The sequence below is a fragment of the Macrosteles quadrilineatus genome, unplaced genomic scaffold, assembly GCF_028750875.1.
Source record: "Macrosteles quadrilineatus isolate MER2022 unplaced genomic scaffold, UCM_ALF_1.0 Scaffold_16__1_contigs__length_3527350, whole genome shotgun sequence".
Lineage (NCBI taxonomy): Eukaryota > Metazoa > Arthropoda > Insecta > Hemiptera > Cicadellidae > Macrosteles > Macrosteles quadrilineatus.
Window position 1 is genome coordinate 2,143,229 of NW_026542609.1, and position 23,473 is coordinate 2,166,701.

At 33.4% G+C, this 23,473-nt stretch overlaps 1 protein-coding gene across 1 annotated transcript in view; it reads left to right on the top strand.

The window, feature by feature from the left end:
* The window catches only part of LOC129005124 (gamma-aminobutyric acid receptor subunit alpha-6-like), a 28,214-nt gene extending 4,742 nt beyond the window's left edge, over nt 1-23,472 (top strand). Inside the window, exons 2-12 of the mRNA XM_054433937.1 lie at nt 641-927; nt 10,640-10,707; nt 14,964-15,184; nt 17,715-17,797; nt 18,756-18,890; nt 19,585-19,737; nt 20,385-20,545; nt 20,636-20,695; nt 21,259-21,375; nt 22,236-22,395; nt 22,863-23,472. Coding sequence (XP_054289912.1) covers nt 10,681-10,707; nt 14,964-15,184; nt 17,715-17,797; nt 18,756-18,890; nt 19,585-19,737; nt 20,385-20,545; nt 20,636-20,695; nt 21,259-21,375; nt 22,236-22,395; nt 22,863-23,068 — 1,323 coding nt within the window. The 5' untranslated portion in view covers nt 641-927; nt 10,640-10,680 and the 3' untranslated portion in view covers nt 23,069-23,472. The remainder of the gene's footprint in view (nt 1-640; nt 928-10,639; nt 10,708-14,963; nt 15,185-17,714; nt 17,798-18,755; nt 18,891-19,584; nt 19,738-20,384; nt 20,546-20,635; nt 20,696-21,258; nt 21,376-22,235; nt 22,396-22,862) is intronic.
* The last annotated feature ends 1 nt before the right edge of the window (nt 23,473 follows it).

A 23,473-nucleotide genomic window follows, 5' to 3' on the forward strand; every position in this document is an offset into this window, starting at 1 on the left:
ATTAAAATAGTAGTCATTTTTTGCTGATATTTTAATTTTTTTTTATCTGTATAAGTAGTTTGCAGACATCCGGCAGTGAATGTGAAGATAGTCTTAGCATACCCAAGCCATATATTAATACGCGTTTTGGATGGTTGAAAGTTTTAAACTAAAAAACACACGAAACGCAACATTTTAGGCCCGTATTACACTATCATAGTTCTATGACATATATCTATTATCATATGTCTTTGATGAAAATTATTACAGTGTAATGTACCAACTATTATAATGGTTTTGAACTATGATAATATGTTCTCCTTGAGAGAACATATTATCATATATTTGATAATATAATATGTCATAGAACTATGATAGTGTAATACCGGCCTAACACTTGTCGACCATTCGCTGACCATGCGGCGCCGATGGAAGGCGATATACATCGCGGTTACGTGTCATAACCGTCGATGACCTCAAGATGTGCTTTTTTATCGTCCAAATGACAAAAACTGACCCTACATCTACTTAGGACTAGCCCGGGTCTTAAACCAAAGGCCAACCCTTAAGAACCAGGGTAATATGGAAAAATGTAGTAAAATAACAAGAAGGTATTTTACCAAATTATAATGAGGTAATGTAAAGTAATTCTCGTCAACAGGAACGAAGCAGTTTCCAGCTTCGACGCGTCTCGTCTAGTGATCCAACACGTGTACCGAGGCAATGACTCTGAGGCCGCAGTCTGGACCAACAGTCGCCTCCAGAACCTTCTGATGACCCAGAGGCCCGCGGGCCGCGAGGGCGAAGCCCCCAGGATCGACCGAGGCACAACCGTCTACCGCAGAATACTCTGACATGCCGACAGCGACTTCTCCAGAAACATCTCCCACCTTCTGGAGAATCTGCTGAAGAACTACGAGCGTTCTGAACTGCCAAATCATGGAAAAGGTAGAGTTTACTTTTACCCTTACTTTACCGTTTAGGGTGTTTTATTCCTCCAGGTTCTAATTAGGAATATTTCGACATCACTTTAGGCTAAGTCTAGTTGAGGGGTTGCACTTAATATTCCAGGCTCTAGCCTGGAATTGTTTCCACATTACCTCAGGCTAGGTTTACTTGAGAGGTTGCAGTATTGAATTCCTCCAGGTTCTAGCCTGGAATTATTTCCACATTACTTCAGACTAAGTCTACCTGAAGGGGTGCAGAAAAGAATGCCTCAAGGCTCTAGCCTGGAATTTTTTCCACATCAGGCACTTCAGGCTAAGTCTACTTGAGGGGGTCACGGCATTATCACTTGGATAAAATCCATTGGTGTATGGCGGGATTTGAAACCGAGACCTCAGGGACCAAAGTCCCGCGCTCTTCCATTAGACTACGCTCCCCGTAAAAGGAATTTTAGGAGGATATATTTGACATAATTTGGAAGTCAACTTTGAACTACTCTTGGGATTCCAACTAACCAGTCTTGTTGGTACGGTAGTCCGTTATATAATTTCTTTATTAATTTTTCATTCGACATTATAAAATTGAGCATTGGTCATAATTAGCCATTGACACTGCAAAAACGTAAAATTACTCTAAAATAACCATAAATATTTACACATACTGTATCTTGATGGAATAAGAGAACCCATTTTTTTAATATCTTCTAATCTATTAATTTTACAGTGTAGACAACAGTCCATAATGGAATAAAAGCTTGATTCTATTTCCACAATATTCTTCTTTAATTTAATGATTTATGAGAAAGTGAAAGTTTAAATAATGTTGATGTATGGAGATTGAAAAACATTAACGTACTTCTAAACATACAAAACCTTATGGTCCATTTTACACATCCTTATATTTCAATAACGTATCTCTATAAGCTTAGGATCCCCAAGTTCGATAAAGCTCTGCCGAAACAAGGGCAAAAGTTTGGAGAGTAAAGTCCATTTTGTGGTGAAGGCTTCAGAGTTTGCAGTTTTGGATTTCACTGCCAACGCGCGCTAAACTTGGCCGTAATGACATACAACACACATTACACAATTGCGTCTTAGAGGAGTCGTGTTTACATTGAACACGTCTGAATGGACAAATAAATATTCCAAGTGTAAAAAGTAACAACAAAGCTACAAAAATATTGTTATTTAAGGTAATATTGCAAATATTTTCCATCACGATTAGGAAAAGATGTTGTAATCGTCGGAAGATTTTCACTACATTTCGTGGTCTGATAATCAACACCGTCCTCAGGTGAAAAAGTAAATCCCTGGTACTAAAACATAACAAACCTCAGTTACTACTAATTACTATTTTTCAAGGTTTTTAGTTTCAATACTATACAGTTATCTGTGTGGCTTTTTCCCATTGTGACTTTCCATCTTCGGCCTGGTTTGTGTAAAAATCTTGAGGTACTAAATCACCTGATGCCGGTAGATCACAAGATCCCGAAACGTCGTGAATACGAAAACAGTGTCTTTCACTTATCTTGATATCAATTACCCAATTATCTCTTGCAGAACATTACCTCACCATTATTAAATACCCCCGCCGCAGCAAACCTGCAGACTAAGCGAATTTCCATTTGACTGATTGGATTTACACTGAAATGTCTACTTAAAAATATAACATTTATTCTCTATTTAAATAGAATTAGTTTAACTAGTACTTAGGTTTGCTGCATCAGGGAGAGTAAAACTGTTTTTTTTTTTTTTTGTAAAACGGTAATAGTTAGTAAGAAATAAAAACATTTTCCAAATTTGATCAAAATATGTTCATAAACAAGCAAACTACAACAATTTACTTATTCTCCATAAGAATAACATGGGAATTTTAAATTTAAAATTTTTTGGAATTTTATCCGTAACCATTAGGCGCATAATAACGCTTCAATATACTAAATTATTTGTTTTTTTAAGCTCTACAAAATGGTTTGGAGTGAAATAGCTAAATTTTATGTTTTTTGGGTCAAAAATGGGAAAAACCTATTTTTACCCCATAAAACCCCCCGTAAACCCCCGTTCCCATGGTCCGATCATGCTGGATCGCGAACTCGTTCGAATAAACATAGGTTTACACGTTTGTACCAAATTTCATCAAAATCGGATCATTTTTGCTCGAGTTATCGTGCTAACGGACACATATATATATATAAATATATAAATATATAAATATATAAATATATATATATATATGAATTTGAACGGATGGTGTTTTTGGCCTCTAGGGACCTCAAAATGAAAAAAAAATCGGTCCCGCGTCCAGGTCTTACCATGAGTACTACGGTAATAGCTTATTCCCTATATGGGAAATTCGCTAAAATGAACATCGAACAAATAATATGAAAGTATTCTTAGTCATTTTATCAAATCTAAATAGGTTAGTACTAATTTAGGCCTACATTCTTTGATTAAAGAATATCTATATATTAATATGCAAGCATATTTCTTTAAAGCCTTTTTTCTCAGCTCGTGTGCATCGCAGGGAAAATCTACGCATACTGTTAGAAAGATATTTTTAAGTAGATGTGCATGGTATGTTTATAATTTTAAATAAGCTTAAAAATAAACACGAACATTTTATTAAAAAATTTAAAAAATTAACAAAGGCTTTATGTGTTGCCATGCTTGTGACGAAATAACAACTAAATATAAACAGAAAATCAAACCTGTTTTAATTACAACGTGGGGTGAAAATAGGGAAGTTTGACATTACATATTTTTGGCGACCTCTATAACTCCGCACCAAAGCTGGTGGCGGCTGAGGGATTAAGTCAACCCATTGAAGAGTAGATTTAGTCAATGGTCAAACTGAAACAATTGGGCATTCCGATTTTCATTTCTCTATGTTCTAGTCCACGGGATAGTTTTCCACATTACTTCAGATCAAGTCTAGATGGGGTCAGGGTATCATAAAATCCATTGGTGATTGGCGGGATTTGAACCCGGGACCTCGGGAACCGAAGTCCCGCGCTCTACAACTAGATTAGCTCGCTCCATCGAATGGGGGAGTTTGGGCTGTTAGAGCAACATTAAGGTCCCGGTAAATTGTCATGAAATCAATATTTAAAATATTTTAACTAAAAATATTGTATAATAGTATTGTATAATATTTAATATTTACTACTTATAGTTTATTTAGTTATCTGTATATTCACGAAACTGTACTAATATCCTCTCTGATATCAAGCCATGCCATGTCATCTTAAAGACATCATAATAACAAATAAGATGCCGTCATATGTCACCTATTGACTCGTGGCTTCACTTTAATGTTGGATCTCAATTTTCCAGGTAAACGTATCCTTTTCATAACCAAACAGAAAAAGTACAACTATCCTCCTTAATGTTCACTGGCTAAAATATTTGAATATTTCAAAATAAAAATTATTGAACATTTCATAAAACAATAACTTTATAATGTTTGAATCTAAAGAATTATTTAGATACATTTTTACATTTTATTCCATTGTTTATGGTCTTAGAACAATGTCATTTACAGTCATAAAACTTATTGTTTTTTCTGCCACTGCATGATCACATTGCCACACCTGTAAACAGAAGGCAAAATAGCTCATTTACGCTCTAGAGCAGGAATTCCCACTCGCTAAATCCGCTCATTTCACTGTTGTCGTGTCTACTCTAACTACAGCCGCGGATCCGGTACGTTTGTTAAAAACTGTTTTTTATTTGTTGTTGTTGCAGTTTTGAATATCGGTTATAAATAAACATTATGTTGAATGTGATAACAAATACTGTGTATTTATAGGCCACTAGCTGTAACCCGCGGGCTTTGCCCAGTTTAACTTCTTACTTTTCAAGATGATCTCGTTCGCATGGCTCAATCACGTCCTGGTTGAAGTTCGTTCGCTACGCTAACTCACCTTTAGGTTGGAGTTATTTTGTTACATAATACTTGTTTATTGTTTACACTTGAATAATTTACAATTCATTTGTTTACTTTTCAATAAAATATCTATCTATCTATATATTAATAGGCAAGCATGTTTCTTTAAAACCTTTTTTCTCAGCTTGTGTGCATCGTGGGGTAAATCTGCGCATACCGTTAGAAAGCAATTTCCCTGTAGGTGTGCAGAATCCCTTTATAAATTTAAATAGGCTCAAAGATAAGCACAAAAAGTGAGTTAAAAAGTTTGAAAAAAATAACATGGATCTTATGCGTTGCCATGCTGGTGACGAAATAACAACGAAATATAAACAGAAAATCAAAACAAATGGAAGAAACTCCAATCACATGTTTTATTTACAGTGTGGGGTGAAAATAGAGAAGTGAGTACATTACATATTTTTGGTCGAATTTCGACCACTGGACGACCTCTCGTTTATATTATTCTGTAACACAGACTATTGAACTAAAGGAGGTACAACTGTACTGGTTTTATTTCAAGTCAATGCAGTGGTCGTGTAATTTTGTTAAAGGTACTCTTCTGAGTTTTTGTCCCGTTGCGAATAGCGAGTGAAGAAACCAGATAATTACATTTATTTTATGACAACAATACAAAAAATATAAATTTAAAAGCAAAACAACATTACCCTAGCTGATAAAATGAGAGATAAAGTAGATGTAGACTAAAATACAAGTACGTCCCATATATTTACAATGTCAAATACTGCGTGCAAGTTAAAAATAGTTGTTAGCAATCAAGAAATTACAACGTCGCGTCGCACCATGATTGTTGTATTTTTATTAGTGTTGTTGGTCAACTGGGGAAAATGAGTCGGCAGAAGTTTTAATGATCTGAAAGTGAAGGTAGTAAAACAAAGAACAAAATAAAGCTTTCAAACGATCCGCAACGCCTCATGGGGAATCATGAAAATACCCCGTTAGTTATGGTGTAAGAAGATGAGCACGTATCATAGAACGATCCTCGGGGACAAAGTATTGAATCACGTACACTTTTCCTATAATTCGACTAAGTTTGTCACCTTAGACAGATTATGTGTCTGAATCTATTTATATAATTTTCAAACTTATAGAAGAGTATTAGGAATGAATCACGAAAGTATATGTTTATGACAATGTATAAACAAGAATATCCTATACAGTAGTACACTTTACACTTATGGCTGAGTAGTTGAGGGGTCTTTGTTCGCCTGGTGTTCAAACTGTCACCGCCGGTTCGATTACTTCATCAGTTGCAGCCATATTGGATTTTATTCCCATAAGAGCAATGTTTAATTTGACAGAACATCATTTGAAGCAGCATGTTGGTGTTATTTATAAAGAAGTTTTGAAAATGTATAATTAGGCTTATAACTTGGTATACTAGGAAATCAGGAATCATTGTTTTATCACAAGAGGTTTCTTTTTGAAATTCTGATACAATGTTAACATTGCTTTTATGTGACTCTAAAATCCAATATCGCTAACACTGATGAAGTCTCTTTGAGGGTCCCAAAAAATGTTCCTTAGTTGCGCCCAAGTCCAAGCCAGGTAGGGGTGAGTTGCCGGCAGAAGGAATGTCCTGTTTTACATGACGTCATCCTAACCTGTCCTAAACTAACCTAATCTAACCTAACTTAACCTAACCTATACAGTTTTTGTTCTCCGCAGTAGCCTTGGAGGTCTAATTGTTCGAAACTATGTCCAGCTGTGTAATCATTTTGCTTATAATAAAAGCTTTCACTCAATAAAAAAGGTCCTGACTTTTAACAGCTGGACTTAGTGACAAAGCTACACAAGACATCACACTCCTTCCTACACCCACCCTTTATTCATATTTGGCTTAGAGTAAATAGTTAACTCAAATAGAACTGGCGGTTGATTAATACTAGCTGGCCTATTTAAAAAAAAAAACATATCCTTCTCCCGTCAGTTCTATTTGCGTTCCCATTATAATCGTGGATTGTAATAATAACTTATCACTTTAAATTATCGAATAGAGTCATTGAATATATAACTCAATAACGCTCTCTACAACATTTGGATCAACCTGATGTGTTGTTTTCCTATAATATGTTGAAAATGTTGCACCAAGAGAGGAATGAGAAGCAAACATGTGGTCAGCTGCAACAGACGCGGGAAAACTCTTAAGGCACGCGAGAATTCTTGTCATGTAGCAGCGCTGTCCGGATACTTCACATTTCATACAGTTTAACATATTAATTTTTAAATATGAAATTCCACTTAAATACTTTAGAGTGATAAATTAATAGATAGGCGATAATGGTTTTGTATTACTCGAGTTTTAGTATCAACGTTTCTTTTCTCTTTTTATACACAAAATTTGTAGGTTAATACATAATTAACTGTATATACTCAACGACAATGAACACTGTTAGGTGATGAATGTTGGTGAAGAATGAATGTGACGAGTGGAGAATATTAGTATTCCTGTCCATATAACTCTTGGAAGAAACTTTGACTCTTTCACTCAATATACAAGACTACTTTGACATCGTAGACTTGAATATATAGTTGCTTTCTTTAAGTTAGAAAATAAATTGAATTTTAACGTTACTATAGCACGAATTGTAAATAAATTATAACATAGCATAAACTATTCTAGTGATTTTCAGGAGTGATAACGAGAAGTGAGTTAATAAATAAACATTGTTATAAAATAAGTCTATGAGAGTGTGATACAATGCCAATTTATCTTTTTAGCGAATTTCCCATATAGGGAATAAGCTATTACCGTAGTACTCATGGTAAGACCTGGACGCGGGACCGATTTTTTTTTCGTTTTGAGGTCCCTAGAGGCCAAAAACACCATCCGTTCAAATTCATATATATATATATATATATATATATATATTTATTTATATATGTATATGTGTCCGTTAGCACGATAACTCGAGCAAAAATGATCCGATTTTGATTAAAGTTGGTACAAACGTGTAAACCTACATTTATTCGAACGAGTTCGCGATCCAGCATGATCGGACCATGGGAACGGGGGTTTACGGGGGGTTTTATGGGGTAAAAATTGGTTTTTCCCATTTTTGAACCAAAAAACATTAAATTTAGCAATTTCTTTCCAAACCATTTTGTAGAGCTTAAAAAAACAAATAATTTAGTATATTGAAGCGTTATTATGCGCCTAATGGTTACGGAGAAAATTCCAAAAAATTGTAAATTTAAAATTCCTATGTTATTCTTATGGAGAATAAGTAAACTGTTGTAGTTTGCTTGTTTATGAACATGTTTTGATCAAATTTGGAAAATGTTTTTATTTCTTACTAACTATTAACATAAAAAAAACAGTTTTACCCTCCCTGATGCAGCAAACCTAAGTACTTGTTAAACTAATTCTATTTAAATAGGGAATAAATGTTATATTTTTAAGTAGACATTTCAGTGTAAATCCAATCAGTCAAATGGAAATTCGCTTAGCCTGCAGGTTTGCTGCGGCGGGGGTATATTCATACTGTCATAGTTCATGGAAAATTCAAAGGTTGCTATAACTTAGGGCCTACAGCTGTTCTTTCATTTTTGCATGATTTAAGTGCAAACGAAATTTATCTGTTATAGACTGAAGATTAATCTATGTAGGCTACATTACTTAAGCATTTTCTGGGTTACATTTATTTTTCAGCCATCCCATTCAACAGATTTTTCACAATTGAGGTGCCGTTGAGGTGCTTAATGATCAGCAGAGGGACGATGAATGGTAAATTAAAAAGGTGATTTAATTTAGGGCTTCGCCCCTCTAGATTTGTTTTTTTAAAGTCGGTTTTATAGATTTAGGGGTGCTGACTAACTTTCTTTATAAAGGTTTTAGTTGTTAATTTAAATCACACAGTTTCAGTTGAATGTTTATGGTTAGGCAAACAGGAGACAAAACTGATTATGAAAATGGATTATAAATATGATAGTTTTTGATGACTGTAACCAGATCGAGGTAAGTAAATACTCTTCACATTGTAGTCTAAAAGGAAAAAAATAACTCATCGTAAATCAGTAGGTTTATTCACGTAAAAGCGTATCGGATTATTAGTTTTACCATTGTTTTACCTCTAAATCAAACACTATTAAAATGCACAATTTGCGGACGGGTCCCCTAGTAATTTTTAATTTCCTTTATTTAATTAACCAACAGTAAGAACCTTATTTTAGATATACTAAAAAGTATTTATGTTTATAAATTGTAAAACCCATAACCCAAGTGAATTTTAAAAAGTTAGTTCAGTATGGAGTATTCAGAAAACCAACGTTTTATTTTATTACTTGTAAAGTTGTTTTTACTTTAAAATCCATAACAATTTTTTAGTTGAAAGCGTACGTTGAGGAACCCAATACACGTCTGGCATACTTGGATGATATTCAACTGTATATTGAGATCGGATTATCTGCTTCTGTGCCATTCACTTCTTGACTGAATCCATTCCTTGGTAGATTCAGATTGCAACCGAAGAAACTCATCGCAATACATTCTGATGCTACAGCATGTTTATTTTTGTTAAAGCATATACCTATAGTTTAAATGTTGTTATTTTCTTAAAATGCTACAAAACAAAGATCAGTTTTCTATTTTTGCACATTGAATATGCTGTAAAATTTAATTTGTTCAAGGACATAATTTTCTTTTGTTTATTTGTGTTTGAAAATTAAAGCCGTTCCTAGTATTTAAAAAAATTTCTTGTTGCTAAATTATAAGTAGCCTATTTTGTATTTAAAAACATAGTAGATGTGGTTCACACCCTATTCACAGATGGTACATTAAAACAAACTAGATGTCGTCCAGAGGTCGAAAACTCGACCAAAAATATATATGTAATGTACAGACTTCCCTATTTTCTCCCCACGCTATAAATAAAACATGTGTTTGGAATTTATTTCATTTGTTTTGATTTTCCGTTTATATTTCGTTGTTATTTCGTAACCAACATGGCAACCCATGAGGCCCATGTTAACTTTTTTCAAATTAAAAAATTCATTTTTTGTGCTTATTTTTGAGCCTATTTTAATTTAAAAAGGCTATCTGCACATCTACAGGAAAATATCTTTCTAACAGTATGCGTAGATTTTCCCAGCGATGCACACGAGCTGAGAAAAAAGGTTTTAAAGAAACATGCTTGCCATTAATATATAGATTGAAGATACAGTATCTATATATATAAAAACATTATTATTGTTTGTGTACAACAAAAAGTTACTAGAGGTCGTCCAGTGGTCGAAACTGAACCAAAAATATGTAAGTTAACGTAAAGACTTCTCTATTTTCTAGGCTGTAAATCAAATACCTTTTGTGAGTTTGAAAAAGGTATATGATTGGATTTTCTTCAGTTTGTTTTTATTTTATGTTTATATTGTGTTGTTATTTTTCACCAGCATGGCAACCCATAAGGTCCATGTTAATTTTTTTAGAATTTTAAATTCATTTTTTGTACTTTTTTGAGCCTATTTTAATTTATGAAGGGATTCTGCATATCTACAGGAAAATTTGTTTTCAACAGTGTGTGTAAATTTACTCTGCGATGCACACGAGCTGAGAAAAAAGGTTTAACAGAAACATGTTGCCTACTAATATATAGATACTAAACCAAGTTTCAATAAAACAACAATGGTTATTTATTGCTTACTCAATCACGGATATATTTTCCAAACCATATGTATTGTTTGTTTCAGCAAACCTTATTATACACAGAAACAGTTCAATTGTTTGAAAAAATATGTATACCAGCACATTCAGCACAGTATAATTCTATTTTTTCAGGAGAACCAACAGTTGTCAAAACCAACATTCTGATCCGCAGCATGGGTCCTGTCTCGGAACTTGATATGGTGAGAAAACGTTTAGGTTTCATCTTGCTGACTTTTAACACGTTACTACTTAAGTAGAATCATTGTAGTTTATTGATAGTTTTGTGAGTTTGATCGGGACTAACAATTTGTGACCATAAACACTAGACAAGCCTGTTATTTACGGCATTTATAATTTTTTTCTCTTAAATTATTGATTTTCCCAACTTGAAATAGTGTAATAAAAGTTTTAACAAAACAAAATATATTTCATTATTACTAAAGATAGTGGTTTAAACTGTGCCTTTATATTGATTTTTATAAGAACAAGCATTCAATATCAATTAACTAGTTGAGATTTAAATAATTGTTTTTCAGTAAAAATAATTGCTATATCATCTGTTGAAACTCGCTGAAGATTTTGAACTAAAATAGAGTGGTATTGAACTAATTGTAACTAGTGTACCTGTTGCTCAAATTCGAGCAATTTCGAAGCATTACAGGCGACTCAAAGATTATGGAAATACTCACGATCTACACAACAGTTAGATATAATCAAAATCCTTTGTAAATATCTTATCGTTTTTCAAAAAGCTCATCTTGTTTTTTTTGTCTTTTCTACAAATTTTTCCCTCTCATAGCCGCATTAGGTTGTCTATGACAACGATTATAAATGAAAAAAAAAATTATTTCTATTTCTTCTATTTGGTTGTGTTCTATGACTTTTTCTGTGTTTTTTTTTTCTATGTTGGGTAAGAACAGTGCTGCTCTTTAATTAAAGTGCTTGTGCTGCAAATGCCAAAGATAACAGATATTAGCATCTTTCCATTTTAAAAGGTAAGTTTGTTTCAGACGGGCAAATTTTTATCCTCGAAATCAAAATATGTCCCCACTCACTTGTTCCAGTTAGGACTTTTCATTCTATTAAGTTGTTGACCGTTCTGATCACATGAAGCCTTGTCCCTTTAATGAGGCCCTTTTTGATGTATTAATATTCCTCATCAATAAAACCACTGTCCCCTTTTTATTAGTCTAATCTGTGTCTTGGCAATCCACTGACCTCTATTTTATATTTAAAAACTCAGTTGGATTTTCTAGATGGGTGTCTCCGTCTTCGTCTGTTTTCGAGGACCCGCTCTTCTTTCCCTTGGTATACTGACAATAAATTGTCAAGTCCATGTAGTAATTCATTAATACTGTTAGTTTATAAAGAAAATTAGATAAAAGTTACTTGGCTTAGTGCTATCATAACTGCAAACTCAAAATATACACACAAGTAAAAAAGAATCAAGTTATTGGTTAACAAAAATTATGTTTGTGTAACAATATTATTCACATGAAGTAGATGATTTGTTTGATTTGTTGATCAGCTGTTTAGTTTCAAATGAATTAATATTGTCAAAGATTTGTGATTTTAAATACATAAATTATTATATTAAAGTTTTCTAAATCATGAATGGTAACTTATTCTCGACTGAATTTTACCATTCCCAGCATTAAAATAAAGTAGTAAGATCCATTATGAGTAAACTTTAAGGTACACAATCCTTGATTGAAATGTAATATACATTAACAGTCATAATACTCAGCAATTATTATGTAGTAGACTTTGACTATTTTCAAGAAACAAACATATGTTTCTGTAAATAAAAATTATCTCCCATGTTATCCTTATGGAGAAATACGAAACTTTAAAGGGCCCCAGGGCCTCACTCTCTAATTATTTCCCAAAAAAGAAAGTTTCCTGCACAACTTCAAGTTACGCTCTTTCCAATGACACCAAAAACATGTCAATCGGTTCAGTAGTTTCGGAGGAGTAATTGTCACAAAAAACCTGCTTGCGTATTAAATAAGTACTAGAGGTCGTCCAGTAGTCAAAAAATTCGACCAAAAATATGTAAATAAAATTAAATGAAAAAATTAAAATTATATGAAATGAAAAATTATATATTTATTCAGGCAAAGTTAGGGCCACATGGCCGTTTCTTACACTATATGTACAGTGTTAACCCCACACTGTAAATAAAACATGTGATAGGAATTTGTTTTGATTTTCTGTTTATATTTTGTTATTTCGTCACCAACATGGCAACCCATAACTCCCATGTTATTTTTTTAAGTTTTCAAATTCATTTTTTGTTCTTATTTTTGAGCCTATTTTAATTTATAAAGGGATTCTGCACATCTACAGGAAAATATCTTTCCAACAGTATGCGTAGATTTTCCCTGCGATGCACACGAGCTGAGAAAAAAGGTTTTAAAGAAACATGCGTGCCTATTAATAAATAGATAGACTAGTGTACATGTTGCTCGAAATCGAGCAATTACAGAGAAGTACAGGAGTTGTTTATAAACAAATAACTTGTTTGAAAACTAATAACAGTCATAATATCCAATGATTGTAAAATAGTCGACCAAAAGATTATTAACTAATGGAAATACTCACAATTTACATAACAGTCCTATTCCAGTTTAAAGGGTTAATTTTTGACTATCAAACTGCCCATGGACGGGAAAAGTAAGCTTACAATTTAAGTCAACGTAAAAAGGCTCTCAGCTTTATAATGTATCGTACCTAAGTTATTTGGCCAATTTATAGACGATAAGGTGTAGGCTACTTTAAACTCTACAGGACAGAGTTAGGCAAAATCTGGCAAACTCTGAAATGGTGTTATTTATCATAGGCATACTCATATTCCAAATCCTTAAAATAAAAATTCAATAATTAATAACTTATATCATTAAACACAAACCAACATCCAAAACTATACACATTTTTAATACAACATAGATAAAATCTTGAAAATATGTTTCATAATCATTGAAATAGATTTATAATAAATAATCTATCATCAAGTTTAAGATTAAATAAACCTACCACATAGTTGATTTTTTTTGGATCAGCTGTCTGAAATTGTGAAATAGGCATTTGACAGTTTTGGTTGTTTACACTTAAATGTCAAAGCAAATGTAAACATTGTGAATTTTCTCATGCTTCCATGGAGACCAATTAATATTTAATTTCAGACAACAGCTGGAGTTTCAAAACAATGTTTGTTTCCCATGTTAATCTTATGGAGAAACACGAAACTTTAAAGGGTCCCAGGGCCTCACTCTCTAATTATTTACCTAAAAAGAAAGTTTCCTGCACAACTTCACGTTACGCTCTTTCTAATGACACCGAAAACATGTCTATCGGTTCAGCAGTTTCGGAGGAGTAATTGTCACAAAAAACATGCTTGCGTATTAAATAAGTACGAGAGGTCGTCCAGTGGTCGAAACTCGACCAAAAATATGTAATGTACTCACTTATCTATTTTCACCCCACACTGTAAATAAAACATGTGATTGGAGTTTCTTCCATTTGTTTTGATTTTCTGTTTATATTTCGTTGTTATTTCGTAACCAGCATAGCAACGCATAAGATCCATGTTAATTTTTTCAAATTTTTAAACTCATTTTTTGTGCTTATCTTTGAGTCTATTTAAATTTATAAAGGGATTCTGCACACCTACAGGAAAATAGCTTTCCAACGGTATGCGTAGATTTTCCCTACGATGCACACGAGCTGAGAAAAAAGGTTTTAAAGAAACATGCTTGCCTATTAATATATAGATAGATAATAATAGATATGTTCTTGACAGATTTTCATCACACAATCTATATATAAAGCCAAAAGTACCCATGAACTTTTGAGAAAACTACAAGTCACACCCCCATAAACCATATACTTAAAATGTTCGTCATGACGAGAAACCTTGCGCAAAATTATCCATTTTTTCATAAGTTGTTTTTTCATAAGGTCGTAATTGATTTCCAAAGGGAACTTTCCATTTACCTAATGTTAAAAATACCTCAGCTGTTATTATTTGTTTGTATTCTGCTTTGTTTATTTCATCTTAACTTAACCAATCAATAGTTTTATTAATACCAATGTAGTAAAATGGGGTGGAGAGCCCGTGGGTGTAAAACAGCTAGTTTTCATCACATCCATTATCAACAATAATACCATTGACGTCATAGGGTTTTCTCCAAATTTGTTTCATGTGATGCACAATTTTCCCATTACAGTAAGAACTTATGTAGCTAAGAACCTGGCAAAGTTTTGGAAGAACTCACTTCTCTATCTAAATTGTTTTATTTTGAATACAAGCTTATTAACTAGGAAAATAGAATCCTCTTACATTCGCTGTATCTTATGCAAGATTAATGTAAAACAAATTATAGGACTTGAAAACTTTGACAAACACCTCTTATAACTTTAAACGACACGTCACAATATTATGAACATTTTGCAGGAGTACTCGATGGACTGCTACTTTCGTCAGTCGTGGAGGGACTCTCGGCTCAGCTACAAAGGACCAATCGAGAACCTCAGTCTTAGCATCAAGATGCTGGAGCGTATCTGGCGACCTGACACATACTTCTACAACGGCAAACAATCGTACGTGCACACCATCACGGTGCCCAACAAACTGCTGCGGATCACTCAGCACGGAGATATTCTTTACTCAATGAGGTGCGTGGTTGGCCAAATGTTTAGACTTCTTTGAGGTTTACAAAACGTCTACGTGAACCTTTTCTAAGGTAGACCAGTAGACGCATTGAATATATTCAATAGGTATAGTTGAAGCCAACATTAGTTATCTACTTGTGAATTATGTAGCATATATTATGATTGTTATTTTTCTTCAGCTATTTACTATCTTTTTGTTGTACATGACAGATCGATCTAAAACCAAACATAAATCCTTATCGTCGTATCTTTTACCAAATTTAAAGTTCGAATTTCAGTTTCATTTCCAAGTAAAAGAGAACAATGTTTAAAAAAGAGCAAGTTTCAATCTTGCTTAGCGCATTATCTTACCATTATACATATTTTTCTCACATTCAAAATGCCATTGTGTCATGTCATCAAAGCTATGTATTTATTATCGTAAAATGGTTTATCTGTACTAATATCTTTGACTGTTAATAATATAAATAGACAATCCATCCCCATTGTTGAGGATAATGGAAAGAGATAAAAAACCGCAAGGTCGGGGTGCCGCAGGGTTCGGTTATTGGTCCCATTTTGTTTTTAATTTTAATTAATGACATAAGTTTCAATTTAGCTTGTAAGAATTGTAAGTCAACCATTTCTGCTGATGGCACCTCTTTTACTTGTTAACCATAGAAATTTAGATGGTATGGAAAATGTTGCCAACTCTGTTTATAAAGAGGAATGTTTGCAGTAAATGGATTGTTTTTAAATTCTCAAAAAACACAGAGGCCATTGGTGACCATGAAAAAGATTCATGTAAACCATCAATTTGTTCATGATTATGTTATGAAAATGGTTTAACGTTACTTTGTATAAAATAAGACTGTATGCATTTCGACTTTGTAAATAAGAAATTGTCCAGATTGTACATTTGTTAATAAATCTAAAAAGACATGTTTCCTGTAAATACTTTTTTGAAAGTGTTATCAGGTACGGTATGGTTTGATAATCTGGGGTAGCGGAGATGGAATTGAAAAAAATTAACAAAACAAAAAATAGCTGTAAGAGTTTTTGACGGACTCAGAAAAGTTAGCCCACTGTAGGCCACTTTTGTCTCATTGGGGATTCTAACTAGGTAAATATTTCCGACGCCCAACTTGCCTAAAACGTCCTAGACGTTGTTAAACTGTTCCTAGACACCAACACTACAACTTTCTTAATTTACTTTTTTGTCACCGAGGCTTCCTTTTTAAATTTAGATTTTTAATAAGAATTTCCCATAAAACCCCGTAAAATAACGGAAAAATAGGATTTTCTCGAAAATGGCCCAAAATGATTTTCTACAAAATTGTGTATGTTATGGTCCTTTAAATTCCGAACAAAATGATACAAATCCCATTTCCGTCAAAATTATGGTTAAAAAATTATTGTCACTTATGTTATTTTCCTATAAAAAAAAACATAAAATAACAAAAAAATGGATTTTTTGAGAAAAGCTATGTTATGGTCTTAATAATAAAAAAAAAAAAATCACCCCATTGCTGTAACAATTAAGGTTCAAGTTATTGCAACTTTTTTTGTTTTTATCTATAAAATATCATATTTACTCTCACCGCTTACCCATGATAAAGGTTGTTGACAAGCTTATGGGAGAAAGTATGTGTCAGAATGCTGATACCGTTTATTTTATTTTTATTTACTGTGATATTTACATGGTGAGCTGTAGGTAAAGATTCCTGACGTAAGTTCAGTAGTTAGCCTAGGGTAAACTTATCAATTTTATGTGAATCAATAGGTATACCTATTGATTCAAATAACAATCTATATAGACTGTTTTTTGCTTTGCTCAAGTACCCTATGTTGTGCGATTCGTTTTTACCTTATTGCCATTATATTAAAGTTCTTCAAATAAATAAACATTTAAGTAAGTGTTTCATTTGAAAATCGCATGAGTACAGTATTTTCATACATGCATCAGCGTCTCATATAATTCGTACTAGGTGGCCTTATAAGTTAGCCTAGCTTTCAAGAAAGATATTTTTTACACTAAAAGGTCCAATTGAATTTTGTTTCTGAAACCAAAGGCGGATGTGTAGCTATTTTATATTACAGATTAAAAAATCTTATTTTCCTCTTCAGTGTCATCTCCGTTGCAAAGCACGGGTACAGCAGCTATAGTAACTTATAAATAAATAATTATTTATTATTCATTTTTAAAAGAATAAATTAAGGATATCATTGTTCTAATGCAGTAGGTCAATAGGAGGGGGGAGAATTTGCTATAATTGTGTCTTAAGCATAAGAAATTATATATTCTTGATTCGACCAACATTACAAACACATCTCTTTTCATAAAAAAAAAAATTAAATAATGTTTTGTAAAAAAATCACCAAAGATATTTATTTACTTTTTACCGAATTATAGTTTAGCTAATACGTTAAAATATTGTAAGCGTTACCATTTTTTTAAGAAAATGAGATTTTAAAGTATGAGTGGTTGTTTATTTAACATTTCACAAACAAGATTAACCTGTAACTTGTAATGTAAAATGCTGTTTATTTTCAGACTGACGATAAAAGCAACATGTCCAATGCAGCTTCAGAGTTTTCCTATGGACTGGCAAAGTTGTCCTCTCCTTCTTGGAAGCTGTGAGTTTTATTATTTTCATTATTTATTTATTAATAAGGATACAATGTATTTTTTTACTCAAAATTTAAAAAAAGATGACTAACTAACTATTATATTAAGTATATTAAAATTGTCTTGAGGTACAATACACTAAACAGGTTCAAACTCATTCAAAGTTTGTACACAACATTAGTCTAAGTATATTCTTGTGAAATTAAGTCCTCCCTATATTACTATCTTAAATTGTCAAATTTACCAAAACAATATTCTTAAAGGATTCAAAATTTATTTCAAGAAAACATTAAGCATGGGTTAAGAACCTAAGTTATGCTACTGCTACGAAATTCAAACAAAAAAAATTTAATAGCACATTAAAACGCTGGCTCTAGGACCACGGGTGCAAGGTGCCATTGTAAAAAATAATGGGCCAAAGGCCACAGCTCTAAAAATGGGACCACCTATTCCAAGTCTTTACTAACCCGTTTTTTTAAAATCTACTTAACTGGTTTACTATATTGGCTTAGAACCCCGTCTCACTTATACATCACACCGAGTTCTCTACCCCTCTAAAAACAAGCACGGATCTGAAGATTTTATTTAAAGGACAACAGGGTTCGTGATTACTTGATCTTTAGTGGGATTACCATAAATCTTCTGGCCCAACCCTGGACACTAATCAATAAGACTGTTATGACCCTTATTCAAAAAGATTTAAGTTTATTTAAAAAGTAAAACATATTTCAATAATATTAAAACCATTACAAGATTTTATCATTGATATTTCCAATTAAGATCGAGAAAAAACTGGTCATTACCCAAATATGAATTAAAAGTGAAAGTACAATGAAACTAGATGATCTGTGTTGGTTTGGGATGGACTAATATCAGTTTTCTTTAGCCCCAGAATCAATTATTGAAACCCTCGTGTGTCGTAAATGTCCCCTCGTGTTAGTTGTCTACTGATGTTTCAATGTTTAGATGCCTACCCATCCCACCAACTGCAGTACCAATGGCAGAGTGCGAAAGCTGTCTCATTCTCTCCTGGTATGACTCTATCACAGTTTGATCTGATGAGCAGCCCTCAAAGGAACTTCACATTCAAGCGCAGAGAAGGTATTTGCAGAGGATACCTGTGACCTGTGATTAATTCAGAAATAATTTTTTCTCCTTGATAAAGAGCTACTAACACATAAAAATTATTATTGAACTTGGAGAGCTGTTTTGCCAGTAGAAAGTTGTTGTCAAATTTAAATCTTCATCCAAAATTCGTGCATATTGGTTGCCCATTTAACATCAGAGTGTAGGTAAAATCCCAGAAGAAAGAACAACCTGTGGAATTCCAAAGTCTAGAATAACATTTTAACAAAAGACTAAATTTCTTCAATTCTCAGAGTATTAAGACGTTAAAGAAAATATTTATATTTTCCTTTTCGGTTAACTCACTAAAAAGGGTTTGTTCTTTTTTTAAATGTTAAACAAAAAATATTGAGGTTATGATTGAGGAAAAGTGTGTCCTGTACTGGGTATACAAATCATTAATTTTAAAACTTTGTACCAGTTTGTCAAACATTTTTTGTTGAGATTTTACCAATGGGGTCATTTTACCAATCTAGGTCATTATTACAATTGCTAGAACCATGATTTCTTCAACCTGAAGTAATGACATTGAGAGTAAAATTGGGGACCTAGTGTACTTCGTAATGTATTTGACTGTATAATTTAAATCGCATCTATACAACATACCAATGGTTTAATGCGGCACATCAGTTGTAGTATAGTAACACAGTATCACTGTTCATTTCTGTAGGAGAGTTTTCATTGCTGCAAGTGAACTTCAACTTGCAGAGGAACACAGGATATTTCCTTATCCAGGTGTATGTTCCTTGTATCCTGATTGTGGTACTGTCCTGGGTATCTTTCTGGATACATCGGGAAGCCACTAGTGACAGGGTGGGACTGTGTGAGTATCCGTAGGATTTATGTTTTTATAGTTGTGGATATTTAGTGTATTACTATACAGTATAACTACCACTGTATCTGATGGTATAGTTGTACAATTTTTATCCTAGGAACGCTTTAAGGAGGTTTAATTTTAAGAATAACACTTAGGGATACATAAAATAAACGTTTAAAAGTTATCAGAAATATTGAAAAAGTCAATACTGTTAGGGGTATTTCAAGCTACATTGGAAAGATGCGGGTGAAATGACTTTGAAGCTCTGTTACAGACCGATCAGCTTATTATTACACATGACGATTAATAAAAGATATGATGACCTCCAGTGTGAACTGCCAAAAAAAGTTCAACCTGTTTATTAAAAATAAGACTATTTTAAGAATAAGAGTATTTATATTCCTTTGAACATAACAATGCATTTGGAATCGCTAATTACACATCTGCAAGAACAATCACAACAGACATTCTATACAAATAAAATAACCAAAAAAGTTGCCTCGGAAGAGAAGAAATATTGGCGTATGACTGGCTAGCTAAAGGCGAATAGCAACAACCTTTAGAAATCTTAGGTGAGTTTGTTGCTTTCTTTGATCACTTATTTGCTCGATTATGATTTCCAGGCTTAATATTTATGTTTCCTCCTGTTAAAGGTATCACAACTGTGTTGACCTTGTCCACCATCAGTTTAGACAGTCGGACTGACCTTCCTAAGGTTCGGTACGCCACAGCATTAGACTGGTTCCTCCTGATGTCTTTCTTATACTGTATAGCTACTCTGCTGGAGTTTGCCGGTGTGCACTACTTTACCAAGGTATGCAACATATGTTACCGACAAGTAAAATAAAATACAATATATTTTATCTTGTTTCTTTTACAGAAGCTTAATTTTTTTGCGTTCCAGGTGGGAAGTGGTGAAATCCCGGTGGACGAAGAAGAGTGGGAAGACGTCGGAGTGGATGAGGTAATTTGTTTTAAAGTTTACTCGAAATAGTAAAAAGTATTGTACTAACAACATTACTACATTGTATTCAACTAACAACATTGCTTATATGATAAATGCTACAAAATATTGATATTTACTAAATAACATTTAATAACTCTGCGACGTACGTTGCGATGCAGTTATATATATTTTTTAAGACTACTTGCTCAAACACACAAAAGCAGACAAAATGTGATTTCAAGAGGTGTATCATAAAGGCTACAATAGTTGTTGTGCAATTCTTTGCACATGAGTGTCAGTTGGAAACAGATATGCCGTCTTCTTGAACTATTTTTGATCAACGAAGTGGATAATAAAAGGAGTTAACACATCTGTGTGTATTCTGGAACATTTTAAATTTGTGATTAAAATATGATATCCACAATCCTTGAATGTTAATCATTTTAATGTTTCAAAAACTCACTTGGAATATACATCAACATCTACACCTACAAACACCAACATCTATCTGTCAAAGCAAAATCGAAAAACAATATTTAGTCTAAAATCAAATAACCGTAACCATATTTCATTTTGTACAGGTGGTAGGTCTGAGTGTAGGGATGGACCTCAGTCGAGCCCGAGCAGGTAGTGACACAGAGAGCCTCACATTCAGAGCTGCGCGTCGTCGCTCATCACTCATATGTCCAATATACAATGTAAGTCGTATTGGCAGGTACCGGTACCAGGTTCCGAACCGCTGATATCGCCTGCCTATATACCTATAGTTTGTCCTAGGTGTGTTCTACCCGATAGGTCTTACAGTAGTATAACAAAATGTCATAAAGAATTGGGAGAATGTTAATGTTGGTGTCTAAGGCAGAAGAATATATATTATATAAGGTACCCCCACTAAAAATTAAAAACTGTTACGAGTTATCAGGGCTAAAAACACCAATATATTAGATGCAAGACTATAGTTCGGCCGCTTAGAACACGACCTGCGGGCTAATGCTAAACCAATGCTGGAGGAGGTCGCTTTCTAAGCGGCCGAACTATAGTATGTAGACTTGCATTAATTTAATTATTCATTTTTTACTATAAAAGACTTTTAATTGGAAGTGGGATAACCAAGCTATCACTTATTTATGCAAGTAAAACACATAAAAACTGCTGTAAATACACCTAACATGTGCTGCAACCTGGAATTCAACATTTAAAATTACTACACTAGGTGATTCTATTGGCAAGGGAACTATGGTGTGTTCTTCCTGGCGAGAAAACTGTATCGTATATTGAGGGTTCGGAATCCAGACTCATTCAGAAATGGGAACAACGCAGGAGAAGATTCAGCTGTCTATGACCAAGTTTGGGAAAATCTAAAAAAAAATATTAGTTTATGTAAGTTTTGTTATTGAATTATCCAATATCATGTAAATTATTGTCAGAATTAAAGTTTAGTTGTACTAAATAAATCACCAAAATGTTCAGTATTAATTAATCCTGTTTTGAGTTCTCTTTTGAAACTCTAGGATGCTATTTCAAAAGAAAAATATCAACATATTTATAATGCTTCCAGGACCCAAGTATAGGAATGACAGGAGGTATAAGCGCATCTCCCAAAAGACTCTCTCTGTCTACAGTTGGCGCTCGAGTGCACACGAGCCGCACGACCGTCGAGCGCCAGACTCAGACTGAGAATCAAGTGCCAAAGTGGAAACAGCTCTTTTACTGTCTTGGTCAGAAATTGTGCATCTTATTTTCTTTATTTTATTCCTATGTTTAAAAACGGAATATAACTACATAGTAGTCTATTGATAATTTGAAATGGTGGGCCAAGAGCAAATAAATTTTAAATCATCAAGAGAGTTGAATAATTATCAACGGGGAAAGATAAACTATTTGAATGACAAAGAGTTTATTTTTTAAATAGTGTATATAAGGGACAGAACTTTACAATTAAATATTTTATTTTAAGTTTGCAAAAAACAACAGCTTATTTTTTAGTTAGCTACTAAAAGATTTGTTGCATTTTGTTTGTTTTTTGCAATTAATTCTTGCCTCATCAATGGCATTATTTAAGATGAACTACTGTGCTAATAGCATGTATAAGTATAGTTGTTATGACAGGAAGGAAACCCTCCCTTCGAATTGTAGAGACTTTGGGTATACTTATATTCTACAATTAATTATTGACATATTGCAGTGGGTTACGAGAACTACCGCAAGCAAAGAGAGCGGGAGGCTACGAGAGAGGTACCCAAACACGTCAACAGTGTGTCGTACATCGACCAGGCTTCGCGCATTCTGTTCCCAACGTCCTTCGCTGCTCTCAACCTCGCCTACTGGATGTTCTACGGCGCTTCGCCTGAAGACTTTCAATGGAAAGACCCTATGTCAGTTAGCCATTGAACACAAATTTATTGGTCTTTTTTATTATTTATTAGAGAGAGCTTTGAGTAATATTTTGATCTCTAAGCACTTTGAGAAGACATTGGAAAGAAAATTAGCTTTGCCAAGCATTCAGTGAGCTATTATAGTAAATTGGTTGATGTCAGAAATATAGTAGAATTCCAACCATCTGGATCCCCCCAAAGGAAAAATAAAGATGTTACCAGTACTACTGACAAAATTCCTTATCAATCTTTTAACAGCTGTCGACAAATTAGGTTTGTCACCAAATTTTAGCGAATTTTCCTATAGGGAAGTAGTTATTACCGTAGGTGGCATGGTAAGACCTGGGCCCGGAACCAATATCCTTTTTAATTTTGATGTCCCTAGAGACCAAAAAACTATTTGCTAAAATTTGAAGTGTTT